Source organism: Quercus lobata, chromosome 9, assembly GCF_001633185.2.
Source record: "Quercus lobata isolate SW786 chromosome 9, ValleyOak3.0 Primary Assembly, whole genome shotgun sequence".
Lineage (NCBI taxonomy): Eukaryota > Viridiplantae > Streptophyta > Magnoliopsida > Fagales > Fagaceae > Quercus > Quercus lobata.
This window is the reverse complement of record NC_044912.1, coordinates 15,173,522-15,192,434: the sequence shown is the minus strand read 5'-3', so window position 1 is coordinate 15,192,434 and position 18,913 is coordinate 15,173,522. Positions and strand designations below refer to the sequence as shown.

The 18,913-nt window shown below is 34.6% G+C and overlaps 1 protein-coding gene across 1 annotated transcript; it reads left to right on the top strand.

Annotated features, from left to right (window-relative positions):
- Positions 1-599: 599 nt before the first annotated feature.
- LOC115959891 (phosphoglucomutase, chloroplastic) lies at positions 600-11,252 on the top strand. The gene is made up of 23 exons (XM_031078536.1): positions 600-846; positions 936-1,167; positions 1,290-1,355; positions 1,895-1,939; positions 2,041-2,133; positions 2,259-2,311; positions 3,291-3,342; positions 3,459-3,527; positions 3,883-3,951; positions 5,539-5,661; positions 5,750-5,802; positions 7,093-7,171; positions 7,259-7,323; positions 7,406-7,473; positions 7,627-7,745; positions 7,828-7,902; positions 7,997-8,112; positions 9,655-9,796; positions 9,932-10,013; positions 10,125-10,171; positions 10,282-10,359; positions 10,444-10,549; positions 10,626-11,252. Exons 1-23 carry the CDS (start codon positions 728-730, stop codon positions 10,691-10,693), a joined length of 2,019 nt encoding a protein of 672 aa, XP_030934396.1. The 5' UTR covers positions 600-727; the 3' UTR covers positions 10,694-11,252.
- Positions 11,253-18,913: the final 7,661 nt, after the last annotated feature.

The window sequence follows — 18,913 nt, the reverse complement described above, 5'->3', positions numbered from 1 at the left end:
CTAATTTAACCATATAAATAAATATGACTTCCTATCTAATTTTTACTAGCATTATACGATAATGGCAATGGTATTATAGGTTTTCCTATGTTACATTTGGAGCACCAAAAAAAAAAAATTATCTATTCAAATATTTCACTCATTATATTTATCAAAAGATTCAAAATTAAAATAAAACTAGTCAAACACTTGTGCAATGTACGAAATTTTTTAACATAATATAATTTTTCCCTCATTTATTTATTTTTAAAATAAAATCGACTTCTTAATAAAAAAAAATAAAAATAAAATCGACTTATTGTTCGGTAAGCTTAGCTCACTTTAGATATAGGTATTAAAAAAACACACAACACACATAGATACAAGGGTTGTGCCCCTGTGGTGTGTGACCGTGACGTATACGGAGGATAATTTATCTAGACATTTTTTGTTTTTGAGGTTTTCCTAAGAAAAAAAATTCAAACTTTAAAGTAACAAAAATACTATAAAACATGGATATAGGAATTGGAAATTGGAATAAAAACAAAAGAAAAAGAAAAGAAAAGAAAAGAGAATTGGAAATTGGAATATACTTTCTCTTTGGGGAAGTGGGAAAAGCAGTTCACAACTTCACAATTCTCACATGACATGATAACATGGTATTGGGTCTTGATAAGTCATAAGTGTTCCAAAAGTACATGTGGCAGCCATGGATTTCCTCTGAACTGTTAAACTACACTAAACGTACATGTGGCAGCCATGGATTTCCTCTGAACTGTTAAACAACACTAAAACTAAACTACTACTTCACTCTTCTGCTACATCAATCAACAACAACTACTATCACAAACACTTCTCAGCATTTGAGTAAGCAACTTTTTCTTTGAAAATTTTAATAAAGATCTTCTCTTTGCACTCTCAAACTCAAGCTTAACACACTCTGAAATCTCAAAAAGAAAAGGAATGGCTCACTCGGTGGGACTAAACCTGCTCTATTCCACTACAGCCTCAAGACCCAGATCATCATCATCGTCATCATTAGCATCAAATGCAATCACTCTCTTTTCTCCAATCCCATCTCTTTCACTCCTCTCTTCCCCACCTTCTCCAAAACTCTCTCTCAGAACCTCACACTTTCCCTCCATCAAAGCCTTTTCCACTACCATTGCTGAGCCCGAAGGCATCAAGGTCTCTCTCTCTCTCTTTCTTTATCTATCTATATGTTTTTCTATTTGCATTTTGGCTTTTGGGGTTTTGTTTAACACTTGGGGTTTCCTTATTTGTGTGTGTGTGTGTGTGAGTTTTTGCAGATTAATTCAATAGCAACGAAGCCGATCGAAGGGCAGAAGACTGGAACCAGTGGACTCCGGAAGAAGGTTTTCTCTTATTGTTCTTTCTATTAGTGTTAACTTGTTTGAATCATAGAATTATGATTAACTTCTCCGTTGTCTAATACTTAAGCTTTTGTGAGGATTGATCATTTATCATGGTATCAGAGCAAATGATCATAAGTGTTCATGAATTTGAACTTGTCTCCACTCTTACCTCATATTTAAAAAGTTAAAATTGTCGAGTGTTAGGGGTTGGGAGTCTGGGCTCACATGTAATGAGTACTGTTGTAATTATGGTTAAAATGATTAGATTCACTCTTTCCTAATAGCTTAAACTTTTGGGATTTGTGGTTGGTGGTTTTCGAAGTACTTGTAGGTTTGTTTGGCAAGAAAATAGAGGAAACATGAAATGGAAATCTGGGGTTTTATGATATTTCATTTCTGGTTTATAACATGTGAAGTATTTCATTCAAGTAACTGCAAGATTGAATTTTTACATCCCTTTCTTTTACCTGCAAGTTCTTGGCAATCAAAAAGAGCCTGATGAGTGTCCTGTGTATTCTGTTTGATTGTTTGTTTTGTAGGTGAAAGTTTTTACGCAAGAAAATTACCTTGCCAATTGGATCCAGGTTTTGATTTATTTATTTTTTAAAATTTCTCTCAGAATATTGAAGTTATCGGTGTTAAGTGCATTACGGTTTCAATATGAATCAGAATTTTGTGTATGTAGGCATTGTTTAATTCATTGCCAGCAGAGGATTACAAGAATGGGTTATTGGTGTTAGGAGGTGATGGGCGTTATTTTAATCGAGAAGCTGCACAGGTTTAGGTTTTTATTTTTATTTTTAATTTTTTTATCTGTACTTGCTCGATGCAACATTTTAAGTTGATCTTATCTGTCTCCAATTGTATAACGAATTTGTATGGCTGTTTGAATTTAAAATGCAGATAATTATCAAAATAGCTGCAGGGAATGGTGTTGGGAAAATTTTGGTTGGCAAGTAAGTTTCTTAAATGGCATCTATTTGAGTTATTATAATCTTCATGGCAATTGATGTTAAGTTGTTAACCAAGTTCTATTACAGTGTAATATAACGTGCTTATGTATGTTCTTCTCCCACCTGTTTGAATGAATATATCTGTTTCTACCTGTGTCTTTCATCTGGTTGGAAACTTACAGATAAGTCTACCCTATACAGTGATACGTAAGATGCTAATTGTTGTAATAGTTTGTTCAAATGAAAATTTTTCTTGCCAATGTCCTTCATAGATCTAAATGAGTGACACTTACAGCAGATTCCACCATTAATTATGTATGGAATGACTAGACGAACAATTGTTGTATGCGCTCTCTTGCTATGCCATTTTATTGTTTTGAGCTGTCTTTGATTGTATTGCTTTCTATGGTTCTTCTGGTAACATTTGGACACACAAACTCAGATATAGCTAAATATAAGTATTCGATGCAGTAAAACGTGTATGGTTAGGGTTAGCTCTCTTGTTTTAGTCTTTGAGACTTTATATGTCTGAAAATTCATTTATTCAGATCAAACATTATTAAGAGATATGTCATCATGAGTTAAAAAAATTGGAAGACGTGTCTCTTGTTAATGATTTCATTTTTATGCTAATTCTGTTTTCCCCAATTTAGATTATGGGAGTATCTGTTCAGTCACAGAGCAGTCCCATAGAATATTCTTTATTTTCCAATTCCCCCCCTCCCCTCCCCCCCCAAATTTTTATTTTTATTTTATAAAACAACTATTTAGAGATTTTTGTTTTCCATTTTGATACTAGAGAACATCTTCTTAATCAATTGGTCTGGTAGCTAAATGCATTGAGAGTCTATTCACCACTAATATCCTGTTCAAGTTGTATTCATATATAATGGTGTTATGAAGGTGCAAAGCTATTTTTTCTGTAATTTATGACTTTGATGGCTTTTGTCATAGAGAATAAGCATAAATTGTGTCAATGTAGGGAAGGTGTTTTGTCAACACCAGCGGTTTCTGCTGTGATCCGCAAGAGAAAGGCAAGCTTGTGCTACTTTTGATCAATGGTTCAGTATCTTGACATAGCATGTCAAATTCTAACTCATTTGCCTTTTGCTCCTTCGGGTGGGATGCAATTAAACAATCACTTTTACAGGCCAATGGTGGATTTATAATGAGTGCAAGTCATAATCCTGGTGGGCCTGAATATGATTGGGGTATCAAGGTGAGTTTTTAATCTTACAATTCCAGTATGTATAATGCAATCAAACCTAATGGTCTTTATGACCATGGTTCTTGGAATTGTCCATATTCAAACTTTTGCACCCAATCAAATATTGGTTTCTTTGAATTCCTTTCAAATTAAGGTTTACACTTCTCCCTAATGTTACTGTATTTTATTGAGAAAAGGATTTGCTTATATTAGTTTGGAAGCTTCTTAATTCAGTATGAATCGTATTATCTTCAAGCATGGTGTTCTTCAATAAGATAATTGTTGCATAACCTGAGAATTTGCTATTGTTTCTAATAGCACCATTCAATGTATCCAACTCAAAATGCCATCACTGTTCTATTTCCAGTTCAATTACAACAGTGGTCAGCCTGCACCTGAATCCATCACTGACAAGATTTATGGAAACACTCTCTCTGTAAGTATCTGGATCTATCTTTTTGCTTGCTAATTTTTCTGTGCTGCTGTTTATCTTCCTTTATACTGTTAATTGCTTGTTGCTTTCACTTCTTGTTTTAAGATGATTCTTTTTTGTTCTCTTTGATCGATAGATAAATCCTATTAAAGGAGGAAAAAAATAACCGAAGGGGGACCAAGGGCAAGGGAGAAAAAAGAAGAAGTAAAACATGTAAAGAATCTAGACATTGAGGTCCATCTCAAATGGTGCTTCCTCTCCTTGTAAGAATAAGGTGGTGGGTGAGGTCGTGAGTTCAAAACCCACTGTATGTATGTAAAAAATCTAGATTGTCCATGAAAGGAGGAGAAAGACCTGCAAACTTGCAAATGGGGACTGTGACAGGTTATCCTTAACTTCTAAAGTAGTCCTTCCCACCCCATTGAAAGTGTGGTGAACTGCAAGGGAGTAGCCTTCCAAGCTATTATATTACCTTTTTGAACAAAACTGCCATGCTAGCCAGAGAGTGTCCTAAAACAGAATAAGGATGCGCTTAGAACACCCAAAAGAGGGAATACATGATATACCAAAGCACTCAAGTAACAGAGCAATGTAACAAGAAAGGATTAGCAGACTGCCAATTTGATCTATATTACTGTTTTAAATCATTTTTTAATGTTACAAACGTGAATGATGTTTTTAAAGAGACAAACCAGCTTGAAAAATGTTGTTAATTCTCTTTAAAAATGTCTTTCAATGGATGGAAGGACTAAAATGACATGTTATGATCCTAGTGTCCTACATGGATTAAGTGTAAGCTTAACTATGTGTTTATAAGCTCTTGGGCACCCTCTCCGTGCAAGCCAGTTTTCAAGGGTGAGTTCTACCCATGAGTTCCTAATATTTGGTATCAGAGTCAACCACCACCCCTAGTAATCGGGCGTAGCTCATTGAGTATGGGATCAAATGCTTTGTGGTCGGATTCTAGAGGGGGTGACTTAGAGGCTAGATTAAAATAAGTGATAGGTGAGTGGAGCCACCAAAAGAGTAAGGGCTACCATCAGGTCAATGTCGTTAGAGTGAGCCATTGTGGATGTCAGCTGCAGAACGTGGTAGTATGTTATCATCCTAGTGTCTTACATGGATTAAGTGTAAGCTTAACCATGTTTTTGTAAAGTCTTGGGCACCCTTCCCTTGTAAGCCGGTTTTCAAGGGTGAGTTCTACTCATGGGTTCCTAACATGACATTGTTGTCAAAGTTCGTGGACTAAAATGACAAAATTTAAACTTAGACTAAATGATAATTCACAAAACTTATAGGGTGTAAATTGCATTTTCCCAAACATTTCTCTAAATTGTTTTGTTCACAACATGCTTCATTACTTTGTCTATTATGTTAGTTACTTTACTGGGTCATTGTTCATCCTTGTCTTTGAAAATGATTTCTCTTTTAATATCTGAGAGAAAAAGTACACTTTTGGTGTGAAAAATTTTGAGCTGCAACTTAATATTTTCAACTGTCCCGTTTGATTTAAAGCAGTCTAAGTGTTTTACACCTGATTCATTTTCTATTTTATTTGCATATTGTCTCAATTTTGTAAGTGTAATGCAGATCAGTGAAATAAAGGTGGCAGACATTCCTGATGTTGACCTATCTCGTCTTGGAGTTACTGAGTTCAGGAACTTCAGTGTTGAAGTAGTTGACCCAGTTTCTGACTATTTGGAGCTACTGGAGGTAGGGAACAAAGGATATGCATATTTGGAATTTTGAGATGGAAATTCATATGAGTTACAGATAAGTAATTTTATGGGCTTTTGTGCAGAGTGTATTTGATTTCGAGCTTATCAAAAGTCTTTTGTCTCGATCAGATTTCAGGTATCATATGCCCTCTATCTAACAGGTTTATTTTGTTAATTGCATTGCGTGGTTCTTAGTCATCCTTTATTCTGTGTCTATTCATTTATCTCGTGGTGGTGGTTGTTATTTCTCTTAATGTGGCTCTGAAAGATAATGACATTCCTTGATCCTTACTTTGTGCAATCTGCTACATGAATCCTGTTTTGTTAGACTGCTGGCGACACCCATATTTACAGTTAGGTTTAGTCATCATTGTTTCTTTTATTGCTTCCTCAACCCAAAACTTAAAGCTATTCACTCAACCAACCAGTAACAGAGAAATAGAGTTTTAAGGTACTGTGAAATCTTGAACATAAATCTGTGGAATGACCTTCAACAAAATTTTGCAACCAAGCTTTCAGCATCTTCATACTCTTTGTTTTTCTATTCCATTGAACTTGTCATCTTTTGGATTTCTTTTAATCCTTTTGTTAACACCTGTAGATGGCATCTGTTGATTTGCATTAAGGGCCAGTAATTTTGCTGAAGTTGGATTTCTTTGAATCACTTTGAAAAACTGTTAAGTTCAAGTCTTGTATTAATCCCAAGGTATCTGAAACCATATATGCATGGAAATAGTCACATTGGCTTCACAATTCTTACTACCCTTAACCTGCTTTTTTACTCATGGATTACAACTATTTAAAGAATTAAGTAATTGATATACTAACATTAAACTTCATAAGCTGCATTCTTAGTGACAACCCATATCAGTCTTTTTTAATTCTTATCAAAAGTTTTCTAGTAGTTCTAAATTAGGGATACTTTTTGAAAATTTGCATACATACCATGCTTTTTAGAGGCACAGAGGTGTTCACTTCACAGTATAACCTTGGTACTGATATCTATGTACTTTTTTGTAATACTTGTATTTTTAGTATCATGATCTTACTAAAATTCATGCATTAAATGTTTTCTCAAATTGCATTTACAGATTTACTTCACAATTCTTGACCCCTGCCCTGCTTGTGCCCAAACCCCCTGGGTTCTTCTCCCCTAAAAATATTCACTACTGTTAGTATATCAGCACTAAGGTAGTTTATTTAGGTAGGTTTATGAATTTGTATAAATACACTTTTTAGCTTGAACTCTTTCTTTGTGGTTTATGCATCTCCCTTTCCTGTATAGAAAGATGTACTTATGATTTCTTATTTATTTATGGGCAATGACAAAACCTTGAGTTTATGATCATGGTTGGGTCTTCAATTTCCAATATACAAATCATTTAGATTTCGTGGTTTTGAACCATTTGATATTATGACTTTCTAGGTTTATATTTGATGCTATGCATGCCGTTACTGGTGCTTATGCAAAACCCATCTTTGTGGACAAGCTAGGAGCCAGTCTGGTATGTTGTGAACATAAAATATCCTAAAGCAATTATAGTCTAGTATTGTTGGAGTTCCTGATGTTAGATGTTTGGTATTTCATGTAGGATTCAATTTCAAATGGAGTGCCTTTGGAGGATTTTGGGCATGGTCATCCTGATCCCAATCTTACGTAAGAGTGAAATAGTTTGTTTGATAGTTGCTGATTGTCATTATCTTGGAGCGTTGCTATTTTTGACTTTCATGTTAAACAGATACGCCAAGGATTTGGTCAACACAATGTATGGTGAAAATGGACCTGATTTTGGTGCTGCAAGTGATGGTACTGTAGATGACTACAAGAGGAAGAATTTGTGTTTAATGGTTCTATAATACCAAATGGTCACTAATTTCTTGTGCACATGCACGCACATTTTTAATATTCTTATTAGTATTCTTATTATGTTGAATGACCGTTTACCTTTATCATCAATAGGAGATGGTGATAGAAATATGATTTTGGGTAGAGGTTTTTTTGTTACTCCTTCGGATTCTGTCGCAATTATTGCTGCCAATGCACAAGAAGCCATTCCATATTTCTGTAGTGGCATTAAGGTAAAAAACTCTCTCTGGATTTTCTTTATCAATATTTTAGTTGTTGAACAAAAAGAAATGTCTCATATTTCAAATTTAATAGGGTTTAGCTCGATCTATGCCAACAAGTGGTGCTCTTGATCGCGTGGCTGAAAAATTGAAGTTTCCCTTCTTTGAGGTTTTGCTCTCTTTGAACTATTGTATTACTTAAAGAATGGGGCTTATATCTAGAGATAGATCTCTCCTGATGAACAATGGATCTTCTCTTTCAGGTCCCCACTGGTTGGAAATTCTTTGGAAATCTTATGGATGCTGGGAAGTTGTCCATTTGTGGGGAAGAGAGTTTTGGAACAGGTTCTGATCACATTCGTGAGAAGGATGGCATATGGTAATTGTCTGCATTTTTACTGTAGGGTAAAAATTTAATTCTACATGTTCTCTGTCTTTACTAGGGTTTCACATGATCTTAGCTTTGTTTTACACTAAAAAATGCTATAATTGTCTACAGGACTTCAACTAGTTGAATTCATTTTGTGGTGATCTATTGTCTCACTGCCTTATTGCATGCTTTCTTTGGCCTTGCTCTTTTCATCTTAGCTTCTACAGCTTGAATCAAATCACTTACCCATGCTAGGGCATTTTTTATTTTTCTTCCATGTAACTTTTGAAAATAACATCAACTTCTCTCCTTCCTCGCCTCAATTTGTGCCTACTTTTGGTGTTGTATGACACAAAATCCTTAATTTGTGATTTTTAATGTTGCCACTCATCTATTTGAACATCTTTATTTTTTATTATGCTCATTCTTTGAACATATACATTTTTAAATTGCTCAACCTTCCATACCAAAAAGCTTGAGTAGCCGTACAAGGAGAATCACAAGCCTTATTCAAGGTTGACATTGCTTAATAGGGCTCCAAATGAGCTGACCCATTCTGACTATCTGGCTGTTTGAACTCAGATCACCTGAAAATTTTAATTTTTCAAGCTCAGCTCAAGTAATCTATTCTTGAGCCACAATATACCTGTTGAAACTCAGGATGCTGCTTTAGCTGTCTGTGTAGTTGTAAGATTAACTGTTACATGTGGCTTGAACTCAATTTGTGTTAGTAAGTAAGCAGGCCATTCAAGGGGTTCATCAATGGCTCTGCTTGGTTGTGCCCCTAGTTCTATACTTAAATTAAATAATACCCAATTCCTGGATCTTGTTGGTCACAAGAGATCCTGCTATAGAGCTTGGTTGAGATCAATCAGGAACAGACAGTATAATGGTTATGCTGCTCACACACTTGTTACCAAGGACTAGCTAGAAGCCTTATCAGATTCCTATATTAGTTGCAGTTCTGGATGAGGAGGGTGTATTATTGCCAGGAAAAAGGGTTAAGGAGAGAGAGGTTAGATGTGGCCATTCTGATACATAGAACTGCATATACTTCTCCTGGGTGTATGGCCATGCAAGACTTGAAAGAGCAATGTGCCATTCCCAAGTGGTTGACTTTATATTTTCATCAAGTAAATGTTGGTATGAATTTGATGGTGTAGTATGTGGCAATATTTAATTTCGCGCTGGCTCAAAATAGATTTGATGCATCACCTGAATTTGATTTTGTGGTTGAATCAATGACACTGGATCTTATAAAATGGCACTGTGGTTTTTTGGTTAACTATTATACTTTTTTATCAATAATAGTGTAGCAAATCGGTATTTGGCCATAGTTTTACTCTCAAAAATTTGGTTTCCTTGCATTACCTTTTCAATTAGTTGGGCCAATGAAAAACCTGACTTTAATTATAATGCTTAGTGCAAGTTTTTGTAGTGAATGAGGAGTATGTAATCATTGAAAGAGATATTTCTATCCTGTCTCTATCTCTTAACCAAACGGTCCAAACCATTCCCATGTGAAATGACTTCAACATCTCCAAATGACAGGGCTGTCTTAGCATGGCTTTCAATTATTGCATACCAAAACAAAGACAAGAAACCAGGGGAGAAGTTGGTTTCTGTCTCCGACGTTGTGAAGGAATATTGGGCAACATATGGAAGGAATTTCTTTTCTAGATATGACTATGAAGTAAGTTTCATAACCAGTTTTGGAAAAATAAAAAATAAAAATTGCACAATGTTGTTACTCCAATTTGAGTTTTGGGTTTTGAAATCATTGTCTTGTGAGAGATGGATTCATTGATTAATGTTATTCCTTTTCCAGGAATGTGAATCTGAAGGTGCCAATAAAATGATAGGATATCTTAGAGATTTAGTCTCTAAGAGCAAGGCAGGTGAAAAGTATGGTAAGTTCGTACCTAAAATTTGTTCATGCAATCACCACTTCTCATCAATGTTTGGATGCTACTTTAAAATAAATAAATAATGTTTGGATGCTGAAAAATATCCTTGTACAGGAAGCTATATCCTCCAATTTGCTGATGATTTTACTTATACAGATCCTGTAAGTTTCAACATCAGACATGTTTATTGCCTATGCTTACTTGTGACTCAAGCAATTGAACCCTGTACCGTCCTTTCTTGACAGTTTAACTCACTAATTTTATTGGCCAGGTCGATGGGAGCATGGTGTCAAAGCAAGGTGTTCGGTTTGTTTTCACAGATGGATCAAGGATCATATTTCGTTTATCAGTATGTGCCAACCTCTCTCTGTCTATAACTAATAATCTTGGGGATACATCTTTTAAGTGGAAAATAACTTCTTCATGTTTACAGGGAACTGGTTCAGCAGGTGCCACTGTTAGAGTTTACATAGAGCAGTTTGAACCAGATGTATCTAAACATGATGTAGATGCCCAAACGGCCCTAAAACCATTAATAGGTTAGTCCATTGTCATCATCATTTTTATAAACTGAATTAATATAAACTACTAAATGTTTGTTTCTTCATGCTTTAGATCTGGCACTATCTGTATCAAAGTTGAAGGACTTCACAGGAAGAGAAAAGCCTACTGTCATCACCTAAAGCATGATCCACGATAAATCTCATGAATAATGTATCCAGTGTTATCTAAGTTATGCCAGAGGCAAGTTGACCAGTCCATCTTTTTCCTCTCTTGAGTTGTCATGCACATTCCCCCCTTCAGTTTTGGTTGTGCAATAGGCAACCTGGCTTAGTAGAAAAATAAGCCAGTCCATGTAAATTTTCGAAATATATATGTGGGGAATAATATACACTTTCTCTGCAAGAAGAGATAATGCTTTACCTATCTTGCTTCAGCACCTATGCAAACTGAACGTCACATTCAAAATAAGGAGATGACATGTACCAAAATAACTATGGTAATCCTCTTGCATTTGATCAACCTTATATTTTCACTGGCGGATAGTGCTAATAGGTGACAGGATTATTTATGGTTTATATTAATTAATGCCAAGCTTAGCCAAACTAAGTGATTAGAATATGCATCTCTGTAATAAGCTATGAGTTTTTTCGCATTGCCAATTTTGTATCACTCTTCAATTCAAATTAGTAAAAGCAATGTAAAAAACTTGGACTCAATGTCATCACATTGTTTGGAATATTTTCCCCAGCTGTATAAGTCTTGTGTATTCTGATTTATTCTATTTAGATTTATCAGTGAATTGATCATGTACTGAATCTTGGCTGCCCTGGATTCTTGACTTATACAGCAGCCCCAAGTGTTTCATAAATTTTTGAGGAATCAATTTTTTTCAGGGACTATAATACATATTCTCTAATATTATTCTTTTTTTTTTTTGTTTTTTTTGTTGTTGTTGAGAAACTTGTTTTATAATACTCCTTGAATTATCAAAATGTTACATATACTTATCTAAATATTAACATGTGTGTGTGTGTGTGTATTACAAGAATATGTATGTATATAATAGTATAAAAATTTGACTCGACTATTTCATCAAGTTATTCTAAAGATAAATTACCAAATATGAGACTAATGATCTATACTTGGGTTGTAGGTTTTTTTTTTTTTAAAAAAAGAGTTGTAGTATTAGACTAATGCATATTGTGTATCTTTAAATACATGCCATCACTTGTTTAGAACAACATAAAGTGAGAGCACAAGAAAAATCTCGACAAGATCAAGATTCATCAGTTTAGAAAGTTAAGACCGGTTTGTCTAATCCAAATTCAAGAATTTTGGCACCTTACCAACAACCCGGCGATTTGCCGGAACACACCATAAGTGAGTCCAACAGACATGACATTCTACGATCACATAACAGAAGTGCTGCCCCCAATTTCTTTAGTGTAACATAACATCTTTTTGACTAGTTAGATCAGTCATCTGTTTACTATTCTTTTTTGGGGGTCATAGTTGATGCACTAGTCCATAGGATAGAGCATGATATGTCTCTTCCTTTTATATAGTCTTTGACTCTTTGTACTTGAACTTTATTTAGTGCTTAACTTTGAAAAAGAAAAACTGGAAAAAAAAATGGTTATAAATGAGCAGGGAAAAAGAAAAAAAAATTATGAAATGGCATTTGCTTATAAATAAAATTCTCTAATAATCATTACTTTTTGTTTCTACTATGGATATGACTTACCAGAGGACCAACTGTATATTTCATTGTAACCTGTCTTCAGTGTCATGTGTGAGAGATACGGTCTGTTACTCTGATATATTTGCTCTCCATGAGTCTGATTGACTTTTCACAGGAGATCTTAAAGGAGAAAAGAAAAAAGAAAAAAAGTGGAGTATGTGATAAACAAAAATTGTGAAAAACAAAAATTCTCAATATTTTTAACAACTTTTGAGGTAGGAAATTGTGATGGCAGTAAAATCACTTTTCGCTCGATCATTTTTAACACAAATTACAACAATATACATCTATTAAAAAAAAAAAAAAATTGTGAAAAACTTTACTCTCCTTATGCCTATTGTAATGTGTAAGATTTTAAATACAATAAGCTATCCTTGCTTTGCTACCAAAGGTTCTACAAGATGAGCATGACATAGAGATCCGCCATTAGTCTAGGTATCTTCAAGTAGTACAAGTCTTTTTTTCAATAATAAAATTAAGTAATTTTTTTTTATCTTTTATTTTTATTTATATTTTTTTTATCTCGTATTTAATAAATAAGCTACCAAAAAAGTTAATATACCAAACTTTTACTAATATAGATGGGCTTATAACCTTTAACTTTTTATTTATATTTCTTAATATTCGATAGTTGAAGGGCAATAAGAGATGCCGATTGAATTATAAGACTATGAAAAGCAATAAGAAAAAGAGGTGTCGACTGAAATGTAAATGCAAAACAACGTTGAGCTGATCAGGTGTCCATAAACAAAATCACCCAATGGCATATTCCCGACCGCCTTATATGGAAGCTGAGTGTACAACTGACAGACAAGGCCACCATCTTCAGTCTTCACCTTGTGTGTGTAAGTATAATGGGAAAAAAAGAGCTTTGCCCTATTGATAATTTGGTACCCAGTAGTCTTCTACGGAAAGCAAAGGCAATAGCAAATTATCTCCCATATCCCAATAAAACCCAGTATGTGATAATGGTACAGCACTCACTCAACATGGGACACCAAGTTTGTCCTTCAACCGTCTATTTTATTTATGTAGTAGTATCAAGCAAAGTACTTTTCAGGATGTGACAATGTCAAGTTGCGCCACTCAGACTTAGTACTCCTTCCATTGCCCAATGAATCAAAAGGAAATTACATGGAGCCAGATGAGGGACCAAGATAAAACTTTGACCTGAAAAGCCACGTTTGTGCTTCTGCTTTGCGTTTCTGTTTTCAACTACTTCGTTGAGTAAGAAAGTGTTAAAATCATGACTACCAGTGTATATGATACGAAGAGTTAATGGTGCTGGAGCCCATAATTCTGACTCCGTATTACCACTCTAAAAATCGGCTCATGAGACGCAATGTTAAATGCAATAAAATATATAAGTTTGTCTTTCTCGTCACAAATTGATTTTAATATGTAGTGACATAATTCATTTTTTCGACAAGTGGTATCAGAGCCAAAGTTATGGATTTAAGTCACATGAGAGGAGGGAGAGGGGGATTGTTGGGGAAACTACAATTCGGCTATTTATGACCACTCTAAAATCAGGCCCGTGGGGCAATGTCAAATGCCATAAAATACTTGAGTGTATTTTCCTCGACACCAATTGATTTTGAGATAGAATGACATAATTCACGGTTAGACAAATGGGTCAGAATCAAGTATAACTGGTGTAATTCTAAGTAATGTTACACTACTTAATAACTTTTTATTGAATTAAAATTTCAAAAATCTCACTGTTTGTTTAGATGTTATTTTTGTTCCTAATATGCATGCCGAATTTCGTGTCAATATGATATTGCTTATTATTCGATCTAGAAACCCAATTTTTATGTATTATTTTAAAATATATAAATTTGAAATTTAAACACTTGATATACTTTGATTGTCTTGAAGATTAATATACTTTGATCATCTTGAAAATTTTGTAAGCACATAGGGTATAAGAAGAAAAATATAATCCAATAGTTGATTTTTCATTTATTGAATAGTGTAACATTACTTAAAGTTACGTCCACGGTTCAAATCTCTCATTCTCTTATAATTATAGAATTATATAAAATTAAAAAAAAAAAAAAACCAAATGCTAGTATGCATATCTAGACTAATAATTGTAATTTTATGGAGGAAAGTCTTGCAAACCATAGGTGACTTCGAATAAAAAGTATTTATTTATTTATTTTTTATTTATTTATTTATTTTTTTTATAGAAACAAACACACACAAAAGGAAGAATGAAAGATGTTCTAACACAAAAGCACACCACAATTTTACTCAAAAGCCATGTCAATTAAGTTATTAACTAATATAGTCTTTTCTCCAATATATATATATATATATATATAGGGTCTGACTTCGAATATGATGAAATAGTGAAAAATAATGACTCTGATCAACCTTGATTAGTATGTTGAGGATCCATAACCGGTTATAAAATTTTGAGACTAAAACTTAATTAATGTATAAAGGTAAGTCTTATCAATTATATTTAGAAATATTATACTCCGACTTTTTCACCAAGAAAAGTCTAGAGAATAGAAATATTATGCCAACTTTGATTTAGAAATAATTGGTTAGAAGTGACAATAAACTTGAAACAATTTGGTCCTTAACAAGAAGTAGTAGAGGGAGGATTGAACACAATTTCTTCTCCATGGAAAAACTTGATAATAACATCAAAGTTACAAAGCTTTTTGCAACTACAGCAATGCATGATTTGGATTGAAGGTAGAAAGTTTGAAACCAGACCCAAGATTAATAACCTTTCCCAAACTAAAAGAAAAAACAAGCTTTTGTTATCCTAGCCATTAGGCCGACCTTTTCCCTAAAATATCCAAGACCAAAATCAAATTCGGATTGTCTTTGCCCCCCATTTCTAATATAAGCTAAATCTCCACCAGACCCACCGACTAATAATGGTATAGACAAGTAGAAAAGTAAGCAATCTTTTAGTGGGAAAAATAAGAGGACAGAACTGTGTTTGTCCTAATTGTGACACAATTCTCTCTAAGATGACCATTGTTGTGTATGGATCCAACCTTGTTGGGTCAATCAGTTTCGTGGGATTTGTTCTTAAGAGTGAGAAATCATTTGCCATAATCTCTTTTATCTGCATGACACATTAACATTATGACAACTCCACCACCATGTTAGTTGCTTCTAGTGATGGACCTTGGTGTCCCCTCTGACTCTCTTTTCCACCTAATGTCCTCTGTCTTGTAGTTTAGGAATGTCAGAATCTGGGGTTTTGGGGAAGCTTGGAATTGATCAGCATTTGAATTTCAGTTCATTTCAAATTAAATAGATCAAGTCTTGGGAAACAGACAACCATATTGCTGGAAATTAAATTGGACTGCATGATAATGACCATGCAGACAATTTCAGATGTGTCGATTCTTCACATTCTCGAAACTTTTTTGGCCTCGATTGGTTGGACATGTGGCATCATGGAGAATAAAGTGAGTGGGCTCATATAGAAGTGTATAGATATGTATAAGATCATACAAAAGAATTTTTGAACTAATTCGTATTGGCACATGATAAGGTATTTTATAACATGAATAATGTCACTAGCTCGTGGTTATGTCAATCAATAGATGAAGGGAAAGTCTGTGGACACAATTATTGTATCACAAGTTTTGCTATAACCTTGACATGTAAGATTGTGAGTGATGGAAAAAAAAAGTAATGGGTCAATTTGAAAGTGACGATTCACTAATCACAATCGCACACATCATCAAGTTGTAGCAAATTCAATGGTCCTAAATGAAGATGAATGTCACTGCAAGCAACGAAAAAGAGTCTTGACTTCAATTGCCTACTTTCTAGAGAATATATAAACCTTCATATAGTAATGAAAATGAATTGGGCTCCATTGCTAAATCACCCCCCCACCCCCTCTTTAAGCAATAAGAATATGTTGGATTATTTAGACCCCTATACGCTTAGATTGTTTAACCTAATTAATTAACCAAGTTGTTACTTAGGTTTATTATTTAGATCTAGGTTAAACACAAACAATCATATCACATATAGCGAAATAATAAAGAAGACAAGCAAAATAATGACCTAGGAAAACCAATGAAACCATTCAGTTTCAAGGTAAAAAACCTGGGGAGGATTTAACATAAACAATCCTTAATGCAACAAATTCACTAAATAGAATGGAAGTGTTATAATAGATTTTTTCCTTAAATCTAAAGATGTCTCTTGTAGTACTTACTCACGTGACCACACGCAGCTCTGTATCCACGGACTCTTCTATTCGAATTTGTTGAACACAAACACCCACGTTTGTGAGTTTGAGATCCCACTCAAAGCTTTAGACCTTCAATAGCAATTGATCTTGTATGTAGCAACTTCTACAATATTGAATCTTGAGTTTCTTCAAAAAATATTGCCAGTAGAATATTTTAGAGAGCTTTGGGTACAAAAACCCTAGATCTACAATTGGAGGCACAAGATGCACTCTTCTCTCTCTAAAAAGCTGTACTAAAACGTGCCTTAGGATTTCCTTTGAATAATAGGAGAATTAGATCTAAAATCCTAATCATTTAATGGGCTTAATGAGCTGTTGGGCCTTAATTAAATTTTGCAGATTCATGTCTTGATCAGTCGAGCCTTCTTCTTGATCGGTCGAACTTGGCATGTTTCGAATTTCTTGAACCTGCAGCTTCTTTATTCTTGTATTTTGACTTGCAACATCTTAAGTATTGTCTAATCATACCTATGGACTTAGGAATCTATATCTAGATAAGTTTATGCTTATGATTTGCCAGTTGTTCTAAATTTTTAGAACCTAACAGAATATTATTTAAAACTTAAGAGAAGTGAGAGGAGAAGAATCATCTCCAATTGAAGAGTTCAAAATATAATTCGGGATGAAGGAGATGGAAATCCTTCCACTCAAATTGCAAAAGACAACCCAACTAGCAACAGCATGGGCAAGGGAATTACCCGATCTCCCGACATGTGTAACCTTGCAAAAAGTAAAAGAATGTAACAATTGCAAAATATCTACAATAATAGTAGTTAATAATCATACACTAGTTGGACATTACAGTAGAATAATTAAGAGTTACAATTAGTGTATCTCCTTCTTCTCAAAAAAAAAAAAAAATTAGTGTATCTCCTTCTAGAATATAAAATGTTGTATGCAGTATATAAAACTCTCACTTTTAGGAGAGTTTGGAAGATATAATTAGTAGATAGCCTTATCCTTTTTTTATTTTTTATTTTTTATTTTTAGAGATTGATTCCTAGAGTAAAGCTCACTACCAATTGCGTTTTGTGGAAAGCACTTGTAGTCAGCAGGGAAGCATGTGCTTCAGCCCGCAAAGAGGTTCAAACAAAGAGCAAATATGCCTTGTGATCTCTACAACTAGAAGCTAAAGTCATAAATTGATCTTAACTAATCTTTGGTTGTGTTGTATGTTCTGATAGCATCAAGTTTGCATAGTACTTTTAATAAGACTTGTCTCCGAGTTGTCTTTTGCTTTTGTTGCTAATTTTTTCTCTGAAGTTGACCATATGCGAGGATTTTCTTATTATTATTGCATATTGTAAGGTTGAATTTAATCAATCATGTGTTGGTTTTATTCCATGACAAATTTGCTTGTAATACAGCACTTAGAAACCTTATATTTAGGTAGGAATCATGTAAGGGTAGTGTGTGAGAGAGTGTGAAGAAATGCTCAAGACAGTGCAGTGAAGCAGAGACTCGCGGCTAGGACTCGTGGGTGGCTCGCGGCTTGCAAGCCGCCAAAAGTTGCTCACGTGCAGAGCATGCAGGGGAGCTGAACAGTCATGCCACCTGGAGTACTACACGACAAAAATCCAGATTGGCCATTAAGTTAGCTCGCGGCTTGAACTCGCGACTCAGTCAAGTCGCGAGGTCAAGTCGCCAGCCAGCCCTGTTTTTGGAAAAACTGACTCTTTGCATTCCATTCTCACACCAGTATAAATACCCCCCATTCCCACAAAATATGGGTGGCGATTCAGAAAGAAAAACCCTAAGAGAGGTTTCTTCAAAACACCCACCCAATTAGAGAGAGCTACTTATTCTTAGAGAGAAATCTTTGTAGTCTCTTCTCATTCCCTCTCTCATTGTCATACCTATTGAGAGGAGATTTCTATCCAAACACTACCCACACCCATTTAGAGTGTTGAGTGTTTTTGGAGCTTTGGGAAGTATTGGAAGATGCTAAGGATGGCGGATGCTATGGTTTAGTAGCGGAATCCGGTAAGCTAGAAAAGAAAAAGGTTCGGCGCAACCTCGTTGGAGCAAGAAGTTTGGAGGGCTTAGGTACATTGGGTAGATTAAGCTTGGAGGGTCTATTGCTGTTCATGTATCCCAACTACATTTTTTAGTGGATTATTGACCGCTTGGAGGGCGGCGGAGAGGTTTTACGCCGAGGGCTTCGGTTTCCTCTTCGATAACATATCGTGTGTTGTCCTTGTGTTTGCATCTCTCTTCCCTTTATCTTTGCCTTTTATTTTCTGCTGTGGATGTGATTTATAATTGGCTTAGATTGATTTCCAATTCTGTTTATAACTTATGTTCATTTTCCGCACACTAGTTGTTTGACATAAAGCTTGAATTGGTTAATTTGTAAATTGGGGGTTTAAACGTTCAAGGGTGTTTCTACACGTTTATTGAACTTTCACATATTCT

Bases quoted from the DNA above. Each gene is read 5' to 3' on its own strand.
- LOC115959891 (XM_031078536.1), top strand. From the start codon at position 728: ATGTGGCAGCCATGGATTTCCTCTGAACTGTTAAACAACACTAAAACT. The intron at 7,474-7,626 runs GTACTGTAGATG...TATCATCAATAG, and splicing joins TTTTGGTGCTGCAAGTGATG to GAGATGGTGATAGAAATATG. The intron at 10,014-10,124 runs GTAAGTTCGTAC...ATCCTTGTACAG, and splicing joins CAAGGCAGGTGAAAAGTATG to GAAGCTATATCCTCCAATTT.